Below are 25,378 nucleotides of genomic sequence, written 5' to 3'. Positions count from 1 at the left end.
CAGAAGGAAAATTCAAATTCTTAGCTGCTCAAATCATCCCAGTTTGCAGTTTTTCTAAATGAAGTTTTAATTTAAAGAGCAGATTATTTCTGATGGATTTTGAAAGAAGTTGTCCAGACTAATGCAGAGGTGGAACAAGTCTTGCAGTCAATCTCAAACAAAACTGGGAAGAATCCTCCCAGACATACTATAGATGGGGTTGGTAGTGCTGCCTATTATTCAGGTTGCCTAACTCTTCCCATTATAAGACCCTCTTTTCTGTTTAAAATTTTACCAAAATGTAACGGTTTGGGCTAAAATTTTCCATGCCAGGAAGCCGCAGAGATCAATTTTGCCGCCGTCCCTACAGCGGGGTAAGTCGGCTGCGATATGTCGAATTCAGCTACGCTATTTGCGTATCTTAAATCGACACCCCCCCCCCAGTGTAGATGTAGCCTAAGTCCGTAAGTGACTTCCTCCAGTTCACTGGTGTGACTTTCTTTAAAACATTAACATACATACAGTTCTTGAAGGGGTCTTACTGTGCACGGGGCAGCATAGTATGGGGAGGAGGTGAGTAGCCCGCAGTGGTGAAAGAACAGGTCAAGGACTTTAGAAAAACTGCACACGCACAAGTCCATGGGTCCAGGTCTAATGCAGCCAAGGGGGGGGAGACAAATCCACAGATTGAGAAGTGCAAAGCTAAGCATCTCTGCTGGTATCTTCTGGACTGAGCATGGAGGCCCGTGGCGTAGACAAAACGATTAACCTCAATACTCTAGACAGAAGCCCCTGGAGCCCCATAAGCTGGGGTCCCTGAACTCTTGGCACTCCTTTACAAAACTTTTCTTAACCAGGACGTAATCTACTGTCTCGTAGTCTAGAATCAGAATTAATAATCCCTCGTGCAGGCGGAGGCCAGGGGCAGTGGGAGGGACCGACCCGCCCCCTTTACCGTGTCAAGCCCGGGCCAGACCCGGACCGGACCGGGCTCGGCAGCGGCGTTTTTCTTACCCCGCCTCTGCCTTTGTCCGGCGCACGAGGCGAGCTCTGGCGAGCTTTCCCCGCGCGGGGGCCGAGCGCTGCGGGCTGCGGCTCCGCCCGGCCCCACGTGGCTCGGAGGCGGGGCCGCTCCCCGCGCAGCCCGGCCCCTGCGCGCCGCCATGGCCCGGCTGGGCGCCCTGCGCCCCCCGCCCTGCGCGCTGCTGCTGCTGGCCGCCGCGCTGGGCGTCTGCGCCTTCTACTACCTGGGCGCGGGGCGCGAGACCTTCTCCAGCGCCACGCGCCGCCTGCGCGCCACGCGCGCCCCGGGCCCCGCGCGCCCAGCCCCGCGCCCGGCCCCGCGCCGCTTCCACCTGCTGCTGATGTTCACCAAGGCGGCGCGCAGCCCGGCGCTGCAGGCCCGGGGCCAGGCTGCGCTGCGCTCCCTGCTGCGCCACGCGAGCTTCGAGCCCGGCCAGGTTCTGCACCTGCACTTCGTGAGCGAGCCGCCCAGCCGCGAGATCGCCCGGGGGCTGCTGCGCCCGCTGCTGCCGGGACTCCCCTTCCAGTGCCAGGTAGGGGCGGGGGTGAGGCCTGGGCCGGTCCATGGCACCTGTACCCCAGGAGCACTTAGTCCCGGTTCTTTGCCGGTGCCGCACGCCCACTAACGAGACCTTGCCCATAGACGACGAGTCGTCTCCCGAGTCCCAGCCGGGGAGTGGGTGGGTCAGGCAGAGCAGGAGGGCGCCTGTCCCTTGGCATTTTATTCATGTAACTCTGGAATTTCATGTTATCCTTATAAACGTTGAATCTCCCTTTTAAATCCTGTAGCGCTCTGGTCTCATGTGGCAGTGAGTTCCACAAGTTAATTCTGTGCCATTGAAAGCATTTGATTTGAGTTTTAAATATGTTGCCTTTTAGTTTCCTTGGACGGCCTGTAGGTGCTGTCCCCCTTATTGAAATACTAGCAACAGGGGAACCTCTCCGCCAGCTTCAGGCCCCTCCTGGATTGCATCTAATGCCTGGCCCTCCCCGCAGCGATCGGAAGGACTCCTGGGGCTGTTAGGAGGGCCTGGCAGTCTAGCCTGAGGCTTTCTCGCACTGTGGTTGCTGGGCCCTGTCTGTGCTGGCGAACTGGTGGCGCAGCCCGCAGCGAGCCTGTGACGCACCTTGTGTCCACGCTCAGACGTGCTCCCCGCAGCGCATGGGATCGCCCCAGGATGTGGACCAGACTCGCTCTGAGCAGGCCCAGCCACCAGGTAGGCTCCTCTCTGCCTGATCCAGTGCCAGTGGGGCCTGGCTGCGGGTGACACATCCCCAGCCGTGCAAACGTTCCTCTTCCTGCCAGCTCCCACACCTGGGCACTGCTTCCCGTGCCTGGCCGCACAGGTCTCATGCTGGCCGGAAGCCCCTGCCTGCGCCAGCAGCGCTGCACACATCATCTCTTCTGAGACCCGTCTGATTCCTCCGCCGGTGGGGTTGCTGCCTGTTCTCCCATTGCTTGGGTTCATTGTAGCTTTGACCGGCAGCTCTGGGGCTGGCTCTGGCCTGCCTAAGGGGGGGGACCATGCAGATGGGAGGATGTGGAAGAGGGAAGCTGGGAGGACTCGACATAGGAATGCACACATGTGAATGGGGACTCGGGTCTCACCCTCATGTTCCGTCACTGCTGCTCCTAGCCCAGGTCTCGGGCAGTCGGTCCCTCCAGCCTCCAGTGGTAGCCTGACCCACAGCATTGAAAATCACTGCGAGGGGGGCACGGCCATCTTTGTGTCACAAGCTCGGAGCCGTGGCTCTCGGGCTCCTACAGAGGCTGCCGGAGCATCCTGTCCTGTCCCGCCTGCTCGCACCTTGCTACAGCCGCTTCCGAGTGGGGGCAGTGCCTGACTGTGGCTTGTCCAGTGCTGTGTCCTGAACCTCTCCTGCGAGCAGAGAGCTGACTGTTCAGCTGGTCTCTCTGCGGGGAGAAGGGCCAGGAGCGGGGCTGGCACTGGGGGAATCCTGGCATTCACCCAGTCCTGAGGCAGAGTTCCCTGGTCTTCCAGAAGCCACCCTGCCGGTAACTGGGGGAAGTGCCCAGAGGCCGTGTGGATGCAGGAGAGTTGTTCGCACTGGAGCCCCTGGCAACATGGCTACTGTGGAGACGCTGCACAGTGGGGGCTCTGTTCTTTACTATAGTTTCAACCAGTTTGCCTGGTACTGAAGTTAGTCTTACTGGCCTGTAATTGGAGTCTTTTTAAAAATCAGTGTCACGTTAGTTACCCTCCAGTCATCCTGCACAGAGGCTGATTTAAGTGATAGGTTACATACCACAGTTAAGTATCAGGGGTAGCCGTGTTAGTCTGTATCTACAAAAACAACAAGGAGTCTGGTGGCACCTTCAAGACTAACAGATTTATTTGGGCATAAGCCTTGTTGTTTTTATACCACAGTTAGTAGTTCTGCAGTTTTATGTTTGAGTTCCTTTAGAACTCTTGGGTGAATGCCATCTGTCCCTACTTGTTACTGTTCAATTTATCAGTTTGTTCCAAAACCTCCTCTATTGACACTTCAATCTGGGACAGTTCCTCAGACTTGTCTCCTAAAATGAAAGGCTTAGGGTATGTCTATACTACAAAATTAGGTCGAATTTATAGAAGCCGGTTTTATAGAAATCAGTTGTATACAGCCGATTGTGTGTGTCCCCACATAAAATGCTCTAAGCGCATTAAGTCGGCGGACCGCGTCCACAGTACCGAGGCTAGTGTTGACTTCCGGAGCGTTGCACTGTGGGTAGCTATCCCACAGTTCCCGCAGTCTCCGCTGCCCATTGGAATTCTGGGTTGAGATCCCAATGCCTGAATGATGCAAAACAGTGTCGCGGGGGGTTCTGGGTACATGTCGTCAGGCACCTCCCCCTCCGTCAGAGCAACGGCAGACAGTCGATTCGCGCCTTTTTACCTGGGTTACCTGTGCAGACAACATACCACGCCAAGCATGGAGTCCACTCAGCTCACCGTCATATGTCCTCTGGGTGCCGGCAGACGTGGTACTGCATTGCTACACAGCAGCAGCTAATTGGCTTTTGGCAGTAGACGGTGCAGTATGACTGGTAGCCTTCATCGGCGATCTGGGTGCTGGCAGACGTGGGGCTGGCAGACGTGGGGCTGCATTGCACACAGCAGCAGCCCCTTGCCTTTTGGTAGAAGATGGTATATTACGACTAGTATCCGTCGTCATCGTACTGCAGTGGCTGTCAATCATGGGCACCTGGGCAGACATGCTCAGTCCTATCGAACAGTCTCGACGATGATGGCTATCAGTCGCAGTATGCTATTTTCTGCCAAGCGCCCAGTATTTTCTGCCAAGCACCCAGAAGATGCCGAGGGCTATCAGTCATGCTGCACCGTCGTCTGCCAGCTTAAGATGTAAAAAATAGATTTGTTCTGTATTCATTTGCTTCCCCCTCCCTCCGTGAAATCAACGGCCTGCTAAACCCAGGGTTTTGAGTTCAATCTTTGTGGGGGGGCCATTCTGTGTGACAGTTGTTTGTGTTTCTCCCTGATGCACAGCCACCTTTGTTGATTTTAATTCCCTGTACCTGTACGCAATGTCGTCACTCGCCCCTCCCTCCGTCCGTCCGATACTAGTTTCGCGCCTTTTTTCAGACCAGGCGCCATAGCACTGGGATCATGGAGCCCGCTCAGATCACCGCGGCAATTATGAGCACTATGAACACCACGCGCATTGTCCTGGAGTATATGCAGAGCCTGGACATGCCAAAGCAAAACCAGGACCAGCCGAGGAGGCGATTGCAGCACGGCGATGAGAGTGATGAGGAAATTGATATGGACATAGACCTCTCACAAGGCACAGGCCCCAGCAATGTGCAAATCATGGTGTTACTGGGGCAGGTTCATGCCGTGGAACGCCAATTCTGGGCCTGGGAAACAAGCACAGACTCGTGGGACCGCATTGTGCTGCAGGTGTGGGACGATTCCCAGTGGCTGCGAAACTTTCGCATGCGTAAGGGCACTTTCATGGAACTTTGTGACTTGCTTTCCCCTGCCCTGAATTGCCAGAATACCAGGATGAGAGCAGCCCTCACAGTTGAGAAGCGAGTGGCGATAGCCCTGTGGAAGCTTGCAACGCCAGACAGCTACCGGTCAGTCGGGAATCAATTTGGAGTGGGCAAATCTATTGTGGGGGGCTACTGTGATCCAAGTTGCCAGGGCAATGAAAGACCTGGTGATATCAAGGGTAGTGACTCTGGGAAACGTGCAGGCCATAGTGGATGGCTTTGCTGCAATGGGATTCCCAAACTGTGGTGGGGTGATAGACGGAACCCATATCCCTATCTTGGCACCGGAGCACCAAGCCACCGAGTACATAAACCGCAAGGGGTACTTTTCAATGCTGCGGCAAGCCCTGGTGGATCACAAGGAACGTTTCACCAACATCAACGTGGGATGGCCGGGAAAGGTACATGATGCTCGCGTCTTCAGGCACTATGGTCTGTTTCGAAAGCTGGAGGAAGGGACTTTCTTCCCAGACCAGAAAATAACCGTTGGGGATGTTGAAATGCCTATCGTGATCCTTGGGGACCCAGCCTACTCCTTAATGCCATGGCTCATGAAGCCATACACAGGCAGCCTGGACAGTAGTCAGGATCTGTTCTACTACAGGCTGAGCAAGTGCCGAATGGTGGTGGAATGTGCATTTGGACGTTTAAAAGCGCGCTGGCGCAGCTTACTGACTCGCTCAGACCTCAGCGAAAAGAATATCCCCATTGTTATTGCTTGCTGTGCGCTCCACAATATCTGTGAGAGTAAGGGGGAGACATTTATGGTGGGGTGGGAGGTTGAGGCACATCGCCTGGCCGCTGATTACGCGCAGCCAGACACCAGGGCGGTTAGAAGAGCACAGCAGGGCGCAGTGCGCATCAGAGAATCTTTGAAAACGAGTTTTGTGACTGGCCAGGCTACGGTGTGAAACTTCTGTTTGTTTCTCCTTGATGAACCCTCCGCCCCACTCCCCCACCCAGTTCACTCTACTTCCCTGTAAACCAACCACCCCACCCTCCCCTCCCCTCTTCGAGCACCGCTTGAAGAAGCAATAAAGTCATTGTTACTTCACATTCATGCATTCTTTATTAATTCATCACACAACCAGGGGGATAATTGCCAAGGTAGCCCGGGATGGGTGGGGGAGGAGGGAAGGAAAAGGACACACTGCAGTTTAAAACTTTAACTCTTATTGAAGGCCAGCCTTCTGATGCTCGGGCAATCATCTGGGGTGGAGTGACTGGGTGGCCGGAGGCGCCCCCACCACGTTCTTGGGCGTCTGGGTGAGGAGCTATGGAACTTGGGGAGGACGGCTGTTGGTTACACAGGGGCTGTAGCGGCGATCTCTGCTCCTGCTGCCTTTTCTGCAGCTCAACCATACGCTGGAGCATATCAGTTTGATGCTCCAGCAGCCGGAGCATCGACTCTTGCCTTCTGTCTGCAAGCTGACGCCACCTATCATCTTCAGCCCGCAACTTGCTCTGTTCATCCCGCCATTCAGCCCGCCACCTCTCTTCTCGTTCATATTGTGCTTTTCTGTAGTCTGACATTGACTTCCTCCACGCATTCTGCTGTGCTCTTTCAGCGTGGGAGGACATCTGGAGCTCCGTGAACATATCATCCCGAGTCCGCCGTTTTCTCCTTCTAATCTTTGCTAGCCTCTGTGAAGGAGAAACATTTGCAGCTGGTGGAGGAGAAGGGAGAGGTGGTTAAAAAAGACACATTTTAGAGACAAATGGGTACACTCTTTCACGTTAAATTTTGCTGTTCACATTACACAGCACGTGCTTTCGTTACAAGGTCGCATTTTTCCTCTTATATTGAGGGCCTGCCGGTTTGGTGTGAGAGATTACTCACGCAGTGCCAGGCAACAGATTTTGGCTTGCAGGCAGCCATGGTAAGCCACAGTCTTTTGGCTTTTTTAACCTTCTTAACATGTGGGAATGGTTTCAAACAGTAGCGCCCTCATTTCCCATACCAAGCACCCATTGGGTTGGCCATTTAAAATGGGTTTGCAATGTAAAAGGAGGGGCTGCAGTTTCCGGGTTAACATGTAGCACAAATCCAACTAACTCCCCTCCCTCCCCCACACCCAATTATCGGGGATGATCACTTCACCCCTCCCCCCCACTGTGTGGCTAACAGCGGGGAACATTTCTGTTCAGCAGAGCAGGAACGGGCACCTCTGAATGTCCCCTTAATAAAATCGCCCCATTTCAACCAGGGGACCGTGAATGATATCACTCTCCTGAGGATAACAAAGAGCGATAAGGAATGGATGTTGTCTGCATGCCAGCAAACACTGGGACCATACGCTGCCATGCTTTGTTATGCAATGATTCCAGACTACGTGCTACTGGCCTGGCGTGGTAAAGTGTCCTACCATGGCGGACGGGATAAGGCAGCCCTCCCCAGAAACCTTTTGCAAAGGCTTTGGGAGTACATGAAGGAGAGCTTTCTGGAGATGTCCCTGGAGGATTTCCGCTCCATCCCCATACACGTTAACAGACTTTTCCAGTAGCTGTACTGGCCGCGATTGCCAGGGCAAATTAATCATTAAACAGGCTTGCTTTTAAACCATGTGTAATATTTACAAAGGTACACTCACCAGAGGTCCCCGGTATGCCCTCGGGGTCTGGGAGCACGCCTTGGGTGAGTTCGGGGGTTACTGGCTCCAGGTCACTCTGGGCAAATCAAACCGGTTTCTCTGCTTCCTTGCTGCTGTGAGCTATCTACATTATCTTCATCCTCATCTTCCTTGTACCCCGAACCAGCTTCCCTGTGTGTTTCTCCAGTGACGGAGTCATAGCACACGGTTGGGGTAGTGGTGGCTGCACCCCCTAGCATGGCATGCAGCTCCGCATAGAAGTGGCATGTTTGCGGCTCTGCCCCGGACCTTCTGTTTGTGGTAGGCTTGCCTTAGCTCCTTAATTTTCACGCAGCACTGCTGTGCGTCCCTGTTATGGCCTCTGTCCTTCATGGCCTTGGAGACCTTTTCTAATATTTTGCCATTTCGTTTACTGCTACGGAGTTCAGCTAGTACTGATTCATCTCCCCATATGGCGAGCAGATCCCGTACCTCCTGTTCGGTCCATGATGGAGCTCTTTTGCGATCCTGGGACTCCATCACTGTTACCTGTGCTGATGAGCTCTGCGTGGTCACCTGTGCTCTCCACGCTGGACAAACAGAAAATGAAATTCAAACGTTCGCGGGGCTTTTTCTGTCTACTTGGTCAGTGCATCTGAGTTGAGAGTGCTGTCCAGAGCGGTCACAATGAAGCACTGTGGGATAGCTCCCGGAGGCCAATAACATCGAATTCCGTCCACACTACCCCAATTCCGACCTACTAAGACCTACTAAGGCTTCGTCGTGTGAACGTGTCCAGGCTTAATTCGATGTAACGTTGCTAAAGTCGACCAAAACTCGTAGTGTAGACCAGGCCTAAGGTGTGGGAATCTCCCTCACATCCTCTGCAGCGAATACAGATGCAAAGAATTCATTAGCTTTTCTGCAGTGGCCTCAAGAGACTTATGCTCTGTCCCGGTTCCAAGTGCTCCTCATAACGCAGTCACCGCTCTGACAAGCTGGTCCAGCTCATTCCACCACCGGTCCGTACAGCTACCCCAGCCCAGGGCATGCAGCTGATTCCCAGTGGCGCTGCCAGCTCCCGGGGCAGAGGCAGTGCACTGGCATGGTCTGTAACTCTGGGTTTCAGAGGTGTGAGCTAAGGGGGCCCCAGGGCCCGTTGGGCTCTTCCAGAATGTTGACAAGCACTGCTGAGTGTCGGAGGGCGGTGCTCAGTGCTGCCTGGGGATCAGGCCCCTCCGGCTGATGGGTGAATTCGAGGGGGGAGGGGCAAATGTAAATGAGAACGGGCCTGAGTTTCTTGTTTTGCTCACTGGAGGGTGAATGTGCTGCTGACTCTGGGACTCGATCACAGCGTGTAAGGCTCTTCCGGGGAGAAAACACCCGCTCCTGAAGGGCTCTTGGATCTGGGGGAGAAAGGCAGAACTAGAACCAAGGGCTGGAAGCTGAAGCCAGCCAAATGCAAATGAGTAATCAGGCACAGTGACGGTGATTAGCCATTGGAACAAACTCCCCAGGGAAGTGGTGGATTCTCCATCTCTCTGTGTCTTCAGACCCAGGCTGGAGCCTTTCTGGAAGATGCTTTAGCCGCACGCAAGTTACTGGGCTCAGAGCAGGGGTGGCTGGGGCATGCGATGGCCTGTGCTGCACAGGAGGTCAGACTAAGATCTGTTCTGGCCGTACGCTCTGAGAGTCAGAACGTGGCTCGCTGTGAAATGGGCACAGGGGAGAAGGACAAACGTAAATGCGCAGAGATTCCAGGAAGCTGCTGTTTCTCTCTGTCCGTCACTTTAATTGGAAGGTGTAAAATGTATTTGAACAGTGGGGAATGCGCCTCTTTCTAATGAAATTAGAACAGAGCTGGTGAGACGTCATTCATTCCTCTGATATTCTGAAAGCAAGATCCTCTTCTTTGCCGACGCTTTCGGCTGAATAATTCATCGTTGAATAACCTGTGATCAAAGAACGCTGGTAGGAAACGAGTACAGTTTGTTAAACCATTTTCTGTCTTGTTGGCTGGTGGCCCTGGGAACTATAGATAGTTTTCAACCTTCTCTGGCTGTTGAAAACACTGTGCAGAGGATAGAGGGGGATGCTGCATACAGAGCCATCCTGCTGTCTGGACTCTGCTGGCCTGGCTGGGTTCATGGGTATGGAAAACATAGTGCGAAAGAGAGAGACTGCCGGGGAGTGTGACTTGCTCCTTGAGTGCGTCCAGCGCACGTTCCGGCTACTTGACTGACATCTTAGCCGGGGCAGGGCCTTCGCTAAAGGGTGGGTCGGAGGATGGTCATGCTGAGACTGAATCCCAGCGCTTTTGTACCTGATACCTGGGAATCCTGCAAACCCACTTGCTCCTCAAAGCGCCAAAAGCAGCTGACTCCCCCTGTGGCTGTGGGCAAGTCGCCTGTGCAGTGCGGCAGCCCCTGCTCCTTGGACAATGGGGTGAGTTCCCCTCCTCCCGGGCCGGGGTGCTGAGATCCTTGTTGAGTCACAGGTTGCAGGGCCAGCAAAGGACCATTGTCATCATCTGAGCTTCTGCACAGCACAGGCCAGAGAACTGCCCCACAGTAATGCCTAGATCGGAGCATTCAGAAAAAATGCAGGCTTCGTTTCGTAGAAATCATAGAATTGTAGGATTGGAAGGGACCGCGAGAGGTCATCCAGTCCAGTCATAGAAGCATAGAATCTCAGGGTTGGAAGGGACCTCAGGAGGTATCTAGTCCAACCCCCTGCTCAAAGCAGGACCAATCCCCAACTAAATCATCCCAGCCAGGGCTTTGTCAAGCCTGACCTTAAAAACCTCTAAGGAAACCTGCACTCGAGGCAGAACTAAATATTCCCTATCCGGCCCTCCATACAATTTTGCAACCCCAACGTGGCCCTCGGGCCAAAAAGTTTGCCCACCCCTGTTCTAGACCATACTTGACAGGTGTTTATCTAACCTGCTCTTAAAAATCTCCAATGACGGAGATTCCACAACCTCCCTTGGCATTTTATTCCAATGCTTAAGCACCCTGACAGTTAGGAAGTTTTTCCTAATGTTCAACCTAAACCTCCCTTGCTGCAGTTTAAGCCCATTGCTTCTTGACCTATCCTCACAGTTTAACAAGAACAATTTTTCACCCTCCTCTTTGTAACAACCTTTTATGCACTTGAAAACTGTTCTCATATCCCCCTCGGTCTTCTCTTTTCCAGACTAAACAAATCCAGTTTTTTCAATCTTCCCTCATAGGTCATGTTTTCTAGACCTTTAATCATTTTTGTTGCTCTTCTCTGGACTTTCTCCAGTTTGTCTACATCTTTCCTGAAATGTGGCTCCCAGAACTGGACACAATACTCCAGCTGAGGCCTTATCAGTGCGGAGTAGATTGGAAGAATTACTTCTCGTGTTTTGCGAACAACACTCCAGCTCTCAGAATGATTGCTTTCTTTTGCAGCAGTGTTACACTGTTGACTCATCTTTAGCTTGTGGTCCACTATGACTCCCAGATCCCTTTCCACAGTTCTCCTTCCTAGACAGTTATTTCCCATTTTGTATGTGTGCAACTGATTGTTTCTTCCTAAGTGGAGTACTTTGCATCTCTCCTTATTGAATTTCATCCTATTTCTCCAGTTTGTCCAGATCATTTTTAATTTTAATCCTATCCTCCAAAGCACTTGCAACCCCTCCCAGCTTGGTACCGTCCGCAAACTTTATAAGTGTTCTTTCTATGTCATTATCTAAATCATTGTTGAAGATATTGAACAGAACCGGACCCAGAACCGATCCCTGCGGGACCCCACTCGTTATGACCTTCCAGCTTGACTGTGAACCACTGATAACTATTTTCTGAGAACCGTTTTCCAACCAGTTACGCACCCACCATATAGTAGCTCCATCTAGGTTACATTTCCCTAGTTTGGTTGTGAGAAGGTCATGCGAGACAGTATCAGAAACTTTACTAAAGTCAAGATACACCACATCTACCGCTTCCCCCCTATCCACAAGGCTTGTTACCCTGTCAAACAAAGCTATCAGGTTGGTTTGACACGATTTGTTCTTGACAAATCCGTGCTGACTGTTACTTACCACCTTATTATCGTCTAGGTGTTTGTAGATTGATTGCTTAATTATGTCCTCCATTATCTTTCCAAGCAGTAAAGTTAAGATGACTGGTCTGTAATTCCCCAGGTTGTCTTTATTTCCTTTTTTATAGATGGGTGCAAGATTTGCCCTTTTCCAGTCTCCTGAAATCTCTCCCGTCTTCCATGGCTTTCAAAGATAATCACTACTGGCTCAGCTATCTCCTCAGTCAGCTCCTGGAGTATTCTAGGATGCATTTCCTCAGGCCCTGGTGACTTGAAGACATCTAACTTCTCCAAGTAATTTTTAACTCATTCTTTCCCTATTTTAGCCCCTGAATCTACCTCATTTTCACTGCTGTTTGCTATGTTTAGGCGTCCAATCACCGCCAACCTTCTTGGTGAAAACCAAAACAAAGAAAGCATTTAGCACTTCTGCCATTTCCACATTTTTTGTTATTGTCGTTCCCACCTCCTTGAGTAAACATTTAAACATTGTCAGTGATGGACGATCCACCATGACCCCTTGGTAAATTGTTCCAATGGCTAATTACTCTCACTTTTAGAAATTTATGCTTTATTTCCAGTCTGAATTTGTCTAGCTTCAACTTCCAGCCATTGAATCATGTTTGACCTTTCTCTGCTAGATTGGAGAGCCTGTTATCAAATATTAGTTCCCCATGTAGATACCTCATAGACTGTGATCAAGTCACCCCTTAACCATCTCTTTGTTAAGCTAAATAGATTGAGCTCCTTGAGTCTGTCACTGGCAGTATGTGTTCTAATCCTCTGATCACTGTTCTGGCTCTTCTCTGAGCATCAACTCTGGCAAATGAAGTGTAAAAATATAATTCGGAAGGCCAAAAAAGAATTTGAAGAACAGCTAGCCAAAGACTCCAAAAGTAATAGCAAAAAAAATTTTAAGTACATCAGAAGCAGGAAGCCTGCTAAACAACTAGTGGGGCCACTGGACGATCGAAATGCTAAAGGAGCACTCAAGGACGATTAGGCCATTGCGAAGAAACTAAATGATTTCTTTGCATCGGTCTTCACGGCTGAGGATGTGAGGGAGATTCCCAAACCTGAGCCATTCTTTTTAGGTGACAAATCTGAGGAACTGTCCCAGATTGAGGTGTCATTAGAGGAGGTTTTGGAACAAATTGATAAACTAAACAGTAATAAGTCACCAGGACCAGATGATATTCACCCAAGAGTTCTGAAGGAACTCAAATGTGAAATTGCAGGACTACTAATGGTAGTCTGTAACCTATCATTTTAAATCCGCTTCTGTTCCAAATGACTGGAGGATAGCTAATGTGACACCAATTTTTAAAAAGGGTCCAGAGGTGACCCTGGCAATTACAGGCCAGTAAGCCTGACTTCAGTACCAGGCAAACTGGTTGAAACTATAGTAAAGAAGAGAATTGTCAGACACATAGACGAACATAATTTGTTGGGGAAGAGTCACAATGGTTTTTGTAAAGGGAAATCATGTCTCACCAATCTACTAGAATTCTTTGAGGGGGTCAACAGGCATGTGGACAAGGGGGATCCAGTGGATAGAGTGTACTTAGATTTTCAGAAAGCCTTTGACAAGGTCCCTCACCAAAGGCTCTTAAGCAAAGTAAGCTGTCATGGGATAAGAGGGAAGGTTCTCTCATGGATTGGTAACTAGTTAAAAGATAGGAAACAAAGGGTAGGAATAAACAGTCAGTTTTCAGAATGGAGAGAGGTAAATAGTGGTGTCCCCCAGGGGTCTGTACTGGGCCCAATTCTATTTAACATATTCATAAATGATCTTGAAGAAGGGGTAAACAGTGAGGTGGCAAAATTTGCAGATGATACAAAACTACTCAAAATAGTTAAGTCCCAGGCAGACTGCGAAGAGCTACAAAAGGATCTCTCAAAACGTGATGACTGGGCAACAAAATGGCAGATGAAATTCAAGGTTGATCAATGCAAAGTAATGCACATTGGAAAACATAATTCCAACTATACATATAAAATGATGGGGTCTAAATTTGCTGTTAGCACTCAACAAAGAGATCTTGGAGTCATTGTGGATACTTCTCTGAACACATCCACTCAATGTGCAGCGGCAGTCAAAAAAGCGAACAGAACGTTGGGAATCATTAAGAAAGGGATAGATAAGAAGACAGAAAATATCATATTGCCTCTGTATAAATCCATGGTACGCCCACACCTTGAATACTGTGTGCAGATGTGGTTGCCCCATCTCAAAAATGATATATTGGAATTGGAAAAGGTTTGGAAAAGGTTCTGAAAAGGGCAACAAAAATGATTAGGGGTATGGAACGTCTTCTGCATAAGGAGAGATTAATAAGACTGGGGCTTTTCAGCTTGAAAAAAAGATGACTAAGGGGGATATGATAGAGGTCTATAAAATCGTGACTGGTGTGGAGAAAGTGAATACGGAAGTGTTATTTACTCCTTCTCATAACACACGAACTAGGGGTCACCAAATGAAATTAATAGGCAGCAGGTTTAAAACAAACAAAAGGAAGTATTTTTTCACACAACGCACAGTCAGCCTCTGGAACTCTTTGCCAGAGGATGTTGTGAAGGCCAAGACTATAACAGGGTTCAAACAAGAACTAGATAAATTCATGGAGGATAAGTCCATCAATGGCTATTAGCCAGGATGGGCAGGGATGGTGTCCTGAGCCTCCGTTTGCCAGAAGCTGGGGATGAGTGACAGGGATGGATCGCTCGATGATTTCCTGTTCTGTTCATTCCCTCTGGGGCACCTGGCACTGGCCACTGTCAGAGGACAGGACACTGGGCTAGATGGACCTTTGGTCTGACCCCGTAGGGCCGTTCTTATGTTCTTAACCCTCTTTAGTTTATGAACATCCTTCCTGACTTGTGGACACTAGAACTGGACATAATATTCCAGCAGGGTTCACACCAGTACCAGATAAGAGGGAAAATAACTTCTCTGCTCCTACTCCAGATTCCCTTGTTTACGTATCCAAGGATCACATTAGCTCTTTTGGTCACACTGGGAATTCATGTTCAGCTGTTTTAAAACTCCCCCCCCCCCCCCCCCCAAGTCTTTGTCAGAGTCAGGATAGAGCCCAGGGAAGGTGCCCAGCAGCAGATGGCACTGGTGCACCGCGAGGCTGCCCAGCAGAGCTGCAGGGCAGCCAAAAGGAACCAGAGGAGTTGGTTGCGAAATGTCTCGGTGGCTGGGTAGAAGAACCCCGCGAGTGCCGCCCCCCCCCCCCCCCAGCTGCTTCCTCCAGTGCCCTGGCTCTACTCAATTTTTGGAGGTTTTGCTGGATTTTGATTGTTTGTTTCTGTTGAAAGTCCTGGAGGGCGAGCGTTTCCTGCCGGCCCCTTGCTGCCAGCTCTGCCCTGCCGCCAGGATACCGCCAACGGTGCTGCTTTCTCCACAGCGCCGCACTCCCATCTGGAGCTGCAGGGCTTGTGTCCCGTCCCTGTGAGCATGCAGCTCCCTCGGCCGCAGTCCGGCTGGGCGTCTCTGCTGCACGCCTGTGTCTGCCTCTCAGGAATCAGACAGAGCCTGTCCACACCCTCGTTCGCTAACGCCCGGGTTGTGGTGCCGACTCTCGGTGCAAACGCAGGGCACCACAGACAATGGGGGCTCTCGCTTGGGCTCTCCCTGGCTGGCTCTGTGCCAGGGTGGGTGGGAGGCTGGGCAGCTGTTTGGTGAGAGCTAGGACTATACCTGGACATGTTATGAGCTGGGACCCCTGGATATGCCCACGCTGGTGGGAGCGGCGCTGCCTTCCTCCCTTTTCTGTTCCCCTTCTGCTCTCTAACCCAGTTCCACCTCTCCTCGGCTGCTCCATTTCACCCTCCACCTTTATCCCTCCCTTCCTGACAGTTTGCCCGCTGTGGGCTGCACCACGGCGTGCAGTGTCAGTGCGTCCCTCCAGCGGAGGGCAGGGTGTGCGTGGGCTGCGGACACAGACCTGCCCTGGCTGGGGAGCTCACTTCCAAACCGCCGTGGTGAGGGGACAGTGGCAGTGGCACAAATGGCCAGTCCTAGCCAGGGCGGGTGGAAAAGGGATGCCAGAGCATTGGAGCTCTCCCTGCCCCAGGCCCTGTCCTCGAAGGAAGGTACGTGGAGCCTGGGAGCGACAGCCTTCTGTTGAAATGACCGTGTCGCCCTGCATCCCATCGCGCCGGCGCCCTCGAGCAGCCATGGCTGAGACCGGCTGTGTTCCCATTGGATGTGCTTATTGTGCGCTGCAGCCAATCGCAAGGGGTTTCTGCATTCCCCGCAGTTGTGATTGGTCCTTGCTACTGACTCGACCAAAGCGCGTTTCCCGTGACTCGGTGAGTCAGGATCTGACCCTGGGCACAGGTTGCAAACCCGCGTAGCAGAGCAGTGCTCTGCAGCGTCCAGAGGAGGGCGCTGTTCACTCAGGAAGCGGGGGCTGGCAAAGATGCTGCCAGCTCCATCCTCTGAGCACCCCCAAGGCTGTTAGCAGCTCCACTGGTACCAGGGATTCCTGTCTGGTCTCGCCATCCCAGAACCCGGCCGGCTTCCTACCACACGGCCATCCACCGACCGCACTTGCTGCTTGGTTTAAACTACATCCCTTCTGGCCTGGGAGCAGCCCCCTTTCCCCGCGCGTTTGAGAGCGTGGCCTGCCCGGGATCCAGCGGCTCTAGTGAAACCCGAGTCTCGTGGCCAGCGTGCTGCCAGCCGTAGGGTGCTCTGAGGCAGCCGTGTGTTACGTGAACAGCACGTGTGTGCGTGAGCACGATAGCTCTGCGCACGCCACTGCCCACGAGTTTACATATGGGCTACTTGACACTGATCCTTTAACCGTGGTAACAACCCCTGTTATTCCTCCACCTGCTGGCAAATCATGCTCCCCGGTGATCTCAGAGGCCAGACCCAAACTGGGAAGATCTGCCTCGTCCAGAGTGTCTGTGTGTGGAATTAAAATGCAATGCCCGTGTGCTCTGTGACTCCAGCCCTGCATCCCTTACTAGTGTGTCGGGGGTGGGGGGGGCCCGTCGGCTCCCACCCAAGGTTTGTTTCATTCACCTCTGCATTGCAGTGAGTTGTCTTCGCCAGCTGTCAGTTCGCCTGGTCAGTTCAGTTCGGCAGGTCCCTTCCCCAGCTGGGATTGTGATAGCAGACACCCTGTGCCGTGGGCCGAGTTCTCACGGGATGTTTCTGATCATGAGGCCGGCTGGCCGCCTCCAGGGAGTGCCGCCTGCTGAAGGGTTAGCAGAGATGTATTTGAAAAGAAAAAGCTGATGTGAAAGCTGCAGAGCAGTGCTTGTCTTTGTCTCCTCCCGGCAGTGCTGTGCAGGGGGCAGACATGCGCCTGTGTTGGACTTCACAATAACCCTCTGAACCATTCCCACGTCTTGTAATCAGAGTTACCCATTTTCTAATTGCAGAGCTATTGTCGCTTTAAAACAGAGCTTGTTCTCCAAGCCTGTCACAGAGAAGCATCATTGTGGTCCGACGTTTGTTACCAGCTGTGCTGCTTGCTGGCTTCACAGCCTTGGGCAGATAACTTCCCCTCTCTGTGCTTTGCTTTTCCCATCTGTAACGCGGGTAAAATAACTCCCTTACTGCAGAGATCGGCACTGTACCAGAGCGGAGCATTCCCTGCCTCCTCCTGTGGATTGATCCTGCAGTGAAGCTACGCTGATCTGTCTGTAATGCTGTGCTTATGCCATCGCTGCGAAGCTAATCGGCAGAGGGGGCAGGGGAAGAACTGGAAGCTGGTTTTAGTGAGAGTGCATAGAAAGGGTCTCTTCTCCGTGTGGGTGCTATGTTTATTAAAAGCTGTTTGCGCAGGAAACCCACAGCCACACTTTCCTCGAGTCCTAAATGAACTCAGCCGGATTTTGCGCCAGGGATTTACTGAACGCTGCAACGCAGATAAATAATGAAATACAAAACTACAGCAGATGAACTCGCCGCGCCCAAATCTGTGCTGGGGAGAGGAAAAGGGCCCTTGACATATCAAAGCAAAGCTCCTCTGGAGGAGAAAGCGCCCCCAGCTGCGGTCTGCGGTGCAGAAGTGCCTGTGGTAATTAAAAGCACATGCTGAATGCAGTTATTTTCCCATCTGTTTTCAGCAATGCTCCTTCTGACGGCTGGAGCTTCAGAGTCTGTTTCCAGTAGCGTTGCCCATTGCTGGTTGGCTTTGTGTGCGTTTCCCTCTGCTGCAGTCTGTCCCAGCTCAGTGCTGAAGAGCCGGGGAAGGGAGACCCCCCCGCGGTGCTGTAGGGCTCCAGGAGGTGGCGCTCTTCCCTCGGAGTCAGCATGGAACTGACGCCCTGGCGTGAGGCTGAGACGCATGGTGCCGCTGATGGTGCCATTTGCACGGTCAGAGGAGACAGACCCCAGGCCTGAGCTATGGTCTGTGGCAGATGTAACCAGGCTGGAGGCAGAAAGGCCGGTGTGCTGGTGGGGGAGCATGTCTGCCCTTCGAGACCCGCCTGGCGGCTCCCCTCTGCCTAGACCCCGCAGAACGCTGCTTTAGGCACAGCTGGGCAGGGCAGAGCTGAGATGCTGTGAGGCTGGGCTGGCGTGTTACACCTGAGCGCTGTGAGCACACCTGGCCTGAGCAATGGCATCGTGCGCACGGGGCTGTACACGCGGAGTGAGAGACGCCCCTGCCTGAGGAGCTCACCGCATAGGGTAAGGAGGGGGAAGGGAGCGTGATGCAGGGCTTGACTTCACAGTACAGCTAACCCCTGGGGCCTGTCCCTAACCAGCTCCCATCCACACCCAAAGCTCTCACCCCAGGTGCTTTTCACCCGGGCTAGCTGGCCCCTCCAGTGAGGGCTGCTGCTGGCCTGAACATTCCTTGCTGCAGAATCATAGAAGATCAGGGTCAGAAGAGACCTCAGGAGGTTCTAGTCCAACCCCCTGCTCAAAGCAGGACCAATTCCCAGCTAAATCATCCCAGCCAGAGCTTTGTCAAGCCGGGCCTTAAAAACCTCTAAGGAAGGAGATTCCACCACCTCCCTAGGTAACCCATTCCAGTGCTTCACCACCCTCCTAGTGAAATAGTGTTTCCTAATATCCAACCTGGACCTCCCCCACTGCAACTTGAGACCATTGCTCCTTGTTCTGTCATCTGCCACCACTGAGAACAGTCTAGATCCATCCTCTTTGGAACCCCCCTTCAGGTAGTTGAAGGCTGCTTTCAAATCCCCCCTCACTCTTCTCTTCTGCAAATTAAATAATCCCAGTTCCCTCAGCCTCTCCTCATAAGTCATGTGCCCCAGCCCCCTAATCATTTTCGTTGCCCTCCGCTGGACTCTCTCCAATTTGTCCATATCCCTTCTGTAGTGGGGGGGGGACACCAAAACTGGACGCAATACTCCAGATGTGGCCTCACCAGTGCCGAATAGAGCGGAATAATCACTTCCCTTAATCTGCTGGCAATGCTCCTACTAATGCAGCCCAATATGCCATTAGACTTCTTGGCAACGAGGGCACACTGCTGACCCATATCCAGCTTCTCATCCATTGTAATCCCCAGGTTCTTTTCTGCAGAACCGCCACTTAGCCAGTTGGTCCCCAGTCTGTAGCGGTGCATGGGATTCTTCCATCCTCTGTGCAGGACTCTGCACTTGTCCTTGTTGACCCTCATCAGATTTCTTTTGGCCAATCCTCTAATTTGTCTAGGTCCCTATGGATCCTATCCCTACCCTCCAGTGTATCTACCTCTCCCCCCAGTTTAGTTTCATCCTTGAACTTGCTGAGGGTGCAATCTGTCCCATCGTCCAGATCATTAATGAAGATATTGAACAAAACCAGCCCCAGGACCAACCCCTGGGGCACTGCGCTTGATACCGGCTGCCAACTAGACATCGAGTGGTTGATCACTACCCGTTGAGCCCAATGATTTATCCAGTTTTCTATCCACCTTATAATCCATTCATCCAATCCATATTTCTTTAACTTGCTGGCAAGAATACTGTGGGACACCGTATCAAAAGCTTTCCTAAAGTTAAGGTGTATCACGTCTACCGCTTTTCCCATAGCCACAGAGCCAGTTATCTCCTCATAGAAGGCAATCAGGTTGGTCAGGCATGACTTGCCCAGTGACTCCTCATCACGCCCTTTGTCTTGCCCAGTTCCTCTGCAGCCTGGGGCCCGAGTCCCCTCTCCTGCCGAGGGAGGCTGCTGAGGGTGTGGTGTTACTCCTGACTCAGGCCCTCAAACGCTTGTGGGGAGTTTTCCTGCCTCCCTCCTCTGCTGATTTCTGTGCAGCCGGGCTTTGCCATTTCATGCTAGGGCTCAGGCCTGGTCCCACTGTCGGCAATGGGGCAGGGTGAATAGAGGCCAGAAAGGGAGGGACTCTTACAGTCAGTCTGATCCCTGCTTCCCGCGGGCCGGAGAACCCCCCAGGCCTGGCCTCATGGCTGGGCGTGGGTAACGACTCCAAGTGATGGAGAATCCACCACACCCCTGGTTAATTGGGCTCATTGTGAAACAACGTGTCCCTCACTGGGACTCTAACCACGTCTGTGGCAGTGTCTGCGGCTGGCCCGGGGCCGCCAACCTCTCCAGGACCCTTCTGCTCCCACAGCCCCGGTGCTGTGTGTCTGACTGACTCACGAGCGCCTCTCTGGGTCAGGGTTGTGGAGTTTGGTTCCTAGGATGATGGTGCTCTGACCTCACTCAGGCTCCCCAAAAAGGGGAGTGTGGGGTGTCGCCGGATGTCCTGAGGCTCCTGGTGCTGGTGCCGTTAGCTCTAGAATGAGAGCGAGTTGTCTGGAGCGAGACGCTGATGGGCTGCATCTTCCCTGGCTATCCTAGAACCCCCGTGGCCACGGCCCGGACAGCCCCATGCGCAGAGATCGGGCGGCCACAAAACCGGGCTCTCTTGGCCGTGAGAGTCCGCCTGGGGCAGTAAATGCTCTGAGGAAGGGGAACGTGGATGAAGGATTTCTCCGTTGTTTGTGCAGGATCTCTGAGTTAGCGATGTGCAGAGGAGTCCGGTGAGATGGCGGCAGAGGGTCGTGGAGCTGATGTGGCCTCCCTTGGAGTGCGTACCGGACCTTACCTTCCCCGTCGCTCCCCATCCATGGAAGCCCCTCTCTGCACTGGGGAGCCCTTCAGCTGATGTCCCTGCTTTGCTAATGTTGGCTTGTGACGAACTGGGACTGTTCTTAATGTGGTCTGTGAATGCTGAGGGGGGGGTGTTGGCTGGGACGGTCTGCATGGGGGATGGGAGACTGGCCTTGAGGGAAGATACCTGAGCATGTAACATGAGAACCCAGGAAGGGGTTAGAGGCCAGGTGACACCTTTGCCCGGGAAACTGAACAAAGGCTGTGGGAGGGGTCGCTGAAGGGAGAGTTTCAGGAGCTGGCTGGTGGAATGGCTGGGAGGCAGACGGGGCTCTGACCCCCCAAGGGGGCTGTAGGGCCCTGGGACCCCAAGATGGACCTAACTGGGGGGGATCCTGTTGTCTGTGCCTACAAGACCTGTCTTGGACTGTGTTCCTGTCGTCTAAATAAACCTTATCATAGAATCAGGACCCCAAGAGGTCATCTAGTCCAACCCCCTGCTCAAAGCAGGACCAATTCCCAACTAAATCATCCCAGCCAGGGCTTTGTCAAGCCGGGCCTTAAAAACCTCCAAGGAAGGAGACTCCACCACCTCCCTAGATAACCCATTCCAGTGCCTCACCACCCTCCTAGTGAAATAGTGTTTCCTAAAGGCGTAACGAGTGGGGTACCGCAGGGGTCTGTTTTGGGACCGGCTCTGTTCAATATCTTCATCAACGACTTAGATATTGGCATAGAAAGTACGCTTATTAAGTTTGCGGATGATACCAAACTGGGAAGGATTGCAACTGCTTTGGAGGACAGGGTCATAATTCAAAATGATCTGGACAAATTGGAGAAATGGTCTGAGTTAAACAGGATGAAGTTTAACAAAGACAAATGCAAAGTGCTCCACTTAGGAAGGAAAAATCATACAGAATGGGAAGAGACTGTCTAGGAAGGAGTACGGCAGAAAGGGATCTAGGGGTTATAGTGGACCACAAGCTAAATATGAGTCAACAGTGTGATGCTGTTGCAAAAAAAGCAAACATGATCCTGGGATGTATTAACAGGTGTGTTGTGAGCAAGGCACGAGAAGTCATACTTCCACTCTACTCTGCTCTGGTTAGGCCTCAGCTGGAGTATTGTGTCCAGTTCTGGGCACCGCATTTTAAAAAAGATATGGAGAAATTGGAAAGGGTCCAGAGAAGAGCAACAAGAATGATTAAAGGTCTGGAGAACATGACCTATGAAGGAAGGCTGAAAGAATTGGGTTTGTTTAGTTTGGAAAAGAGAAGACTGAGAGGGGACATGATAGCAGTTTTCAGGTATCTAAAAGGGTGTCATAAGGAGGAGGGAGAAAACTTGTTCACCTTAGCCTCTAAGGATAGAACCAGAAGCAATGGGTTTAAACTGCAGCAAGGGAGGTCTAGGTTGGACATTAGGAAAAAGTTCCTAACTGTCAGGGTGGTTAAACACTGGAATAAATTGCCTAGGAAGGTTGTGGAATCTCCATCTCTGGAGATATTTAAGAGTAGGTTAGATAAATGTCTATCAGGGATGGTCTAGACAGTATTTGGTCCTGCCATGCGGGCAGGGGATTGGACTCGATGACCTCTCGAGGTCCCTTCCAGTCCTAGAATCTATGAATCTATAATATCCAACCTGGACCTCCCCCACTGCAACTTGAGACCATTGCTCCTTGTTCTGTCATCTGCCACCACTGAGAACAGCCGAGCTCCATCCTCTTTGGAACCCCCCTTCAGGTAGTTGAAGGCTGCTATCAAATCCCCCCTCATTCTTCTCTTCTGGAGACTAAACAATCCCAGTTCCCTCAGCCTCTCCTCATAAGTCATGTGCTCCAGACCCCTAAACCTTCTGCTTTACTGGCTGGCTGAGAGTCATAGTGAATCGCAGGAAGCCGGGGGTGCAGGGCCTTGTGTCCCCCCACACTCCGTGACATGGCTTAGCTCCCCGCTTTGGGAGCCCTGGCAGCTGGCCGTGCAGTGTCGAGCACCACGCCCTCAAAGCCTGCTCAGAGAGGCCTAGTTGCTGCGGTTCTCCAGGGCACCAGCCATGGCTGGATCTGTTGTGGTGTGTTTGTGTTTCTGTGGCACTCATCACCCGAACCTGGACGTCTCCATGGGCGGGAGAAGCTCCGTGGAGGGATCCTCCCATGGGTGAAGGGTTCTTTGACACAGCCCGTCTGAGTGTGAGGGGAGTCGCAGATGAAGTGGACCCATCTGTCCTCGCATTGGCCCTGTGCCCCGGGCCAGTTGAACCCAGTTTTATTCCACTTGCTCTGTTTCTGGCCAAGCTCTGCTTCTTGTTTCCACATCTCTGGATGTAGCAGCCTCCACCCCGGCACGTGGCGCTGGGTGGTCTTGGCTCTGGCTTGTTTTGACAGAGCGTGAGCCCCGAGGGGAGCAGAATTCCCTTTTCCACCCAGGCCCTGTGCACCTGATGCCTGGCCCGGCACGCAGAGCCGGTTATCAGGGACTGCCCAGAGAGTGATTTGTTAGCATGGCGGCGCGGTGGAAGCGCTGCTGATGGCTTTATTAATGACGAGGAAGTGGCCATAAAGGGACGGAGGTACCGTAGGGCACTCTGACTCAGACAGCAGCAGCTTCCCCTTCTGTGGCAGGGCGGGGAGCCCTGCACCTTGGGCACAGTGAGGCAGCGTCAGGGCCAGGCAGCGGCTCCCAGGCAGGCGGGGGCAGCCCGGGGCTGATGGCAATCTCTGGGGGAGATGGGTTGGTGGGACTGCCTCAGGCAGGGCCGAGTTGTGATCGCTCCACCATCACAGCCCCATGGGCACGCCCAGTTATCACGTCTCCCCCTCCCCCAGCCCGACCCGCTCGGCACATAGACCCGCTGCTGCATCATGAACGTTTAAGACGAAGGCTCTTGCAACCTGTGACTGTTCGCTTGATATTGCCCCTCCCTGGCCTGGGCTGTAACTGCAGGCTCAGAGCCAGACTGGGATTACCGTAGGTGCTCCAAGCTGGTGCACAGACCAGGAGAGCTCTCCTTGCCCCAGCCCACCCTCCATAGCACAGCCTGGGAAGTTTACTGGGCATGGTTCTATTGGAGACCTTCTCCAGCCTCGTGCTGGTGGGGATCTGTGCTCTGACGCCCAGCCCACGGCTGCATCTCAGGCCTCTGCTGTGCTGGGCGCTACGGTGTGACACCGGCTCCCCCCAGCCATCTGGCTGGAGCCTTTCCTTCCTCTCTCCTCTGCGCAGCACCACTTCGTTCCTCTAGCTCTTTGCTGCCCTCCCCGGGTCCGGGCCAGCTCAACCACTCGCGTTTGATTTCCCAGCCCCTCCTGTGTGTCTGCTTCATTCATTGCAGCAGCAGCTTTTAAACCCAATGGTTAGTGTCTTCGCCAATGGCATTAGTTGAACCAATTATTCCTTCCCCCCCCCCCCCCTTAGGATCCCACCCGCTCCCCCTCTGGGAACGTGACGTCCTGAAGCGAACAGCTCATAACAGCTCTGTATGGGACCTGGTGGCCTGGAGCAGGGCTGTCCCCCATTCCCGTGGCCCTTGCAGAGCCCATGTGAGAGGCGAGTGGCTGCGTTCCAGCTCCCGGGAGACAACGGCACAATCAGCTGCCCTCCGCTGGCATTTTGCTGTCCCAAATGTAAGCAAAAGGAGCAGTTTAATCATATTACACAGATGATTGTGCCGGAGAGAAAGGGGCAGAAACGGTATGGCTTAGGGGGGAAATCCAGCAACGCACTGGGGCTTCCCCTCCCAGGTCCCAGAACACTGCACAGGAACCAGCATTTGCACCGAGTTTGTGCACCCGAAATGTCGTGCACTCACACGCTGTGCTCACGCTGGCCCCAGGCAGCAGAGCTGGTGCCAGGGACGACAATACCCTGGGAGAACGTTGGCTTCTGTCAGGGAAGGAGACTGAAGGGATTAGGGTCTGAAAACAGCCCAGGAGGCTCCCGGTCTGTTGGCGCCCTGGCAGACTCCCGGTTTAATGGCACCCGTGCCCCGAGAGAGAAGAGCAGAAAGAAAAGCCAGTTGCTCTGTTTTCCCAGTGCGTGGAAACGTCCAGCCTGCTCACGACCCAGGCTTATTGCCCATACGTGTGCGCAGCCCAGCAGCATGCCTCCTCACACGTTCACTGATGGAACTCCACGGCCCTCGTGTTCCTAATAGCACGGCCCTGCTCAGTCCAGTCTGGTGCCTGGGTTGCTCTGACCATCTGGAGGCATAGCCACGAGGTTGTGGGGTGCCACGCTGCACCTCCCCAGAGCGCGCCTGCTGGCATGTGCGGGAGTTCCTTCCCGGGGCTCTCTGAAGCACAGGTCAGCCCCCTCCCAGCTACGGCATGCTGCCGGGGTGCCGGCACTCCCAGGGCAGAGGGGACGAGCTCCTTGCCAAGGATGTTCCTGCCCAATAGCAAGACAGCATTAGCCTCGCTGCAGCACAGCGCCCCGGCCTCCGCCCTGCTCCAGCCCGTGTGGGAAACCGAGCCCTGCAGAGCAGGTGTGTTGGCTGCTTTGAGATGAACATGGTTGAAATGCGAGAGTCTCTGTGGATCTCGATATTACCGGGGTCGAGAGCGAGCTCCACTTCACGCTGGCCTTGCCATTATCCACTCAGGGAGACGGTCGGTCTCCTGACAGCATGATTATTGCTCAAAAGATGTAACTGGTGTTAAGTGCTCTCTGCAGC

The 25,378-nt window shown here is 53.0% G+C and overlaps 1 protein-coding gene across 1 annotated transcript in view; it reads left to right on the top strand.

Annotated features, from left to right (window-relative positions):
• The first annotated feature begins 1,129 nt into the window (after positions 1-1,129).
• The window catches only part of XXYLT1 (xyloside xylosyltransferase 1), a 104,093-nt gene continuing 79,844 nt past the window's right edge, over positions 1,130-25,378 (top strand). Inside the window, exon 1 of the mRNA XM_054040333.1 lies at positions 1,130-1,535. Coding sequence (XP_053896308.1) covers positions 1,143-1,535 — 393 coding nt within the window. The 5' untranslated portion in view covers positions 1,130-1,142. The remainder of the gene's footprint in view (positions 1,536-25,378) is intronic.

This window comes from Malaclemys terrapin, chromosome 9 (assembly GCF_027887155.1).
Source record: "Malaclemys terrapin pileata isolate rMalTer1 chromosome 9, rMalTer1.hap1, whole genome shotgun sequence".
NCBI lineage: Eukaryota > Metazoa > Chordata > Testudines > Emydidae > Malaclemys > Malaclemys terrapin.
The sequence above is the reverse complement of the archived record's forward strand: the minus strand, read 5'-3'. Positions and strand labels throughout refer to the sequence as shown.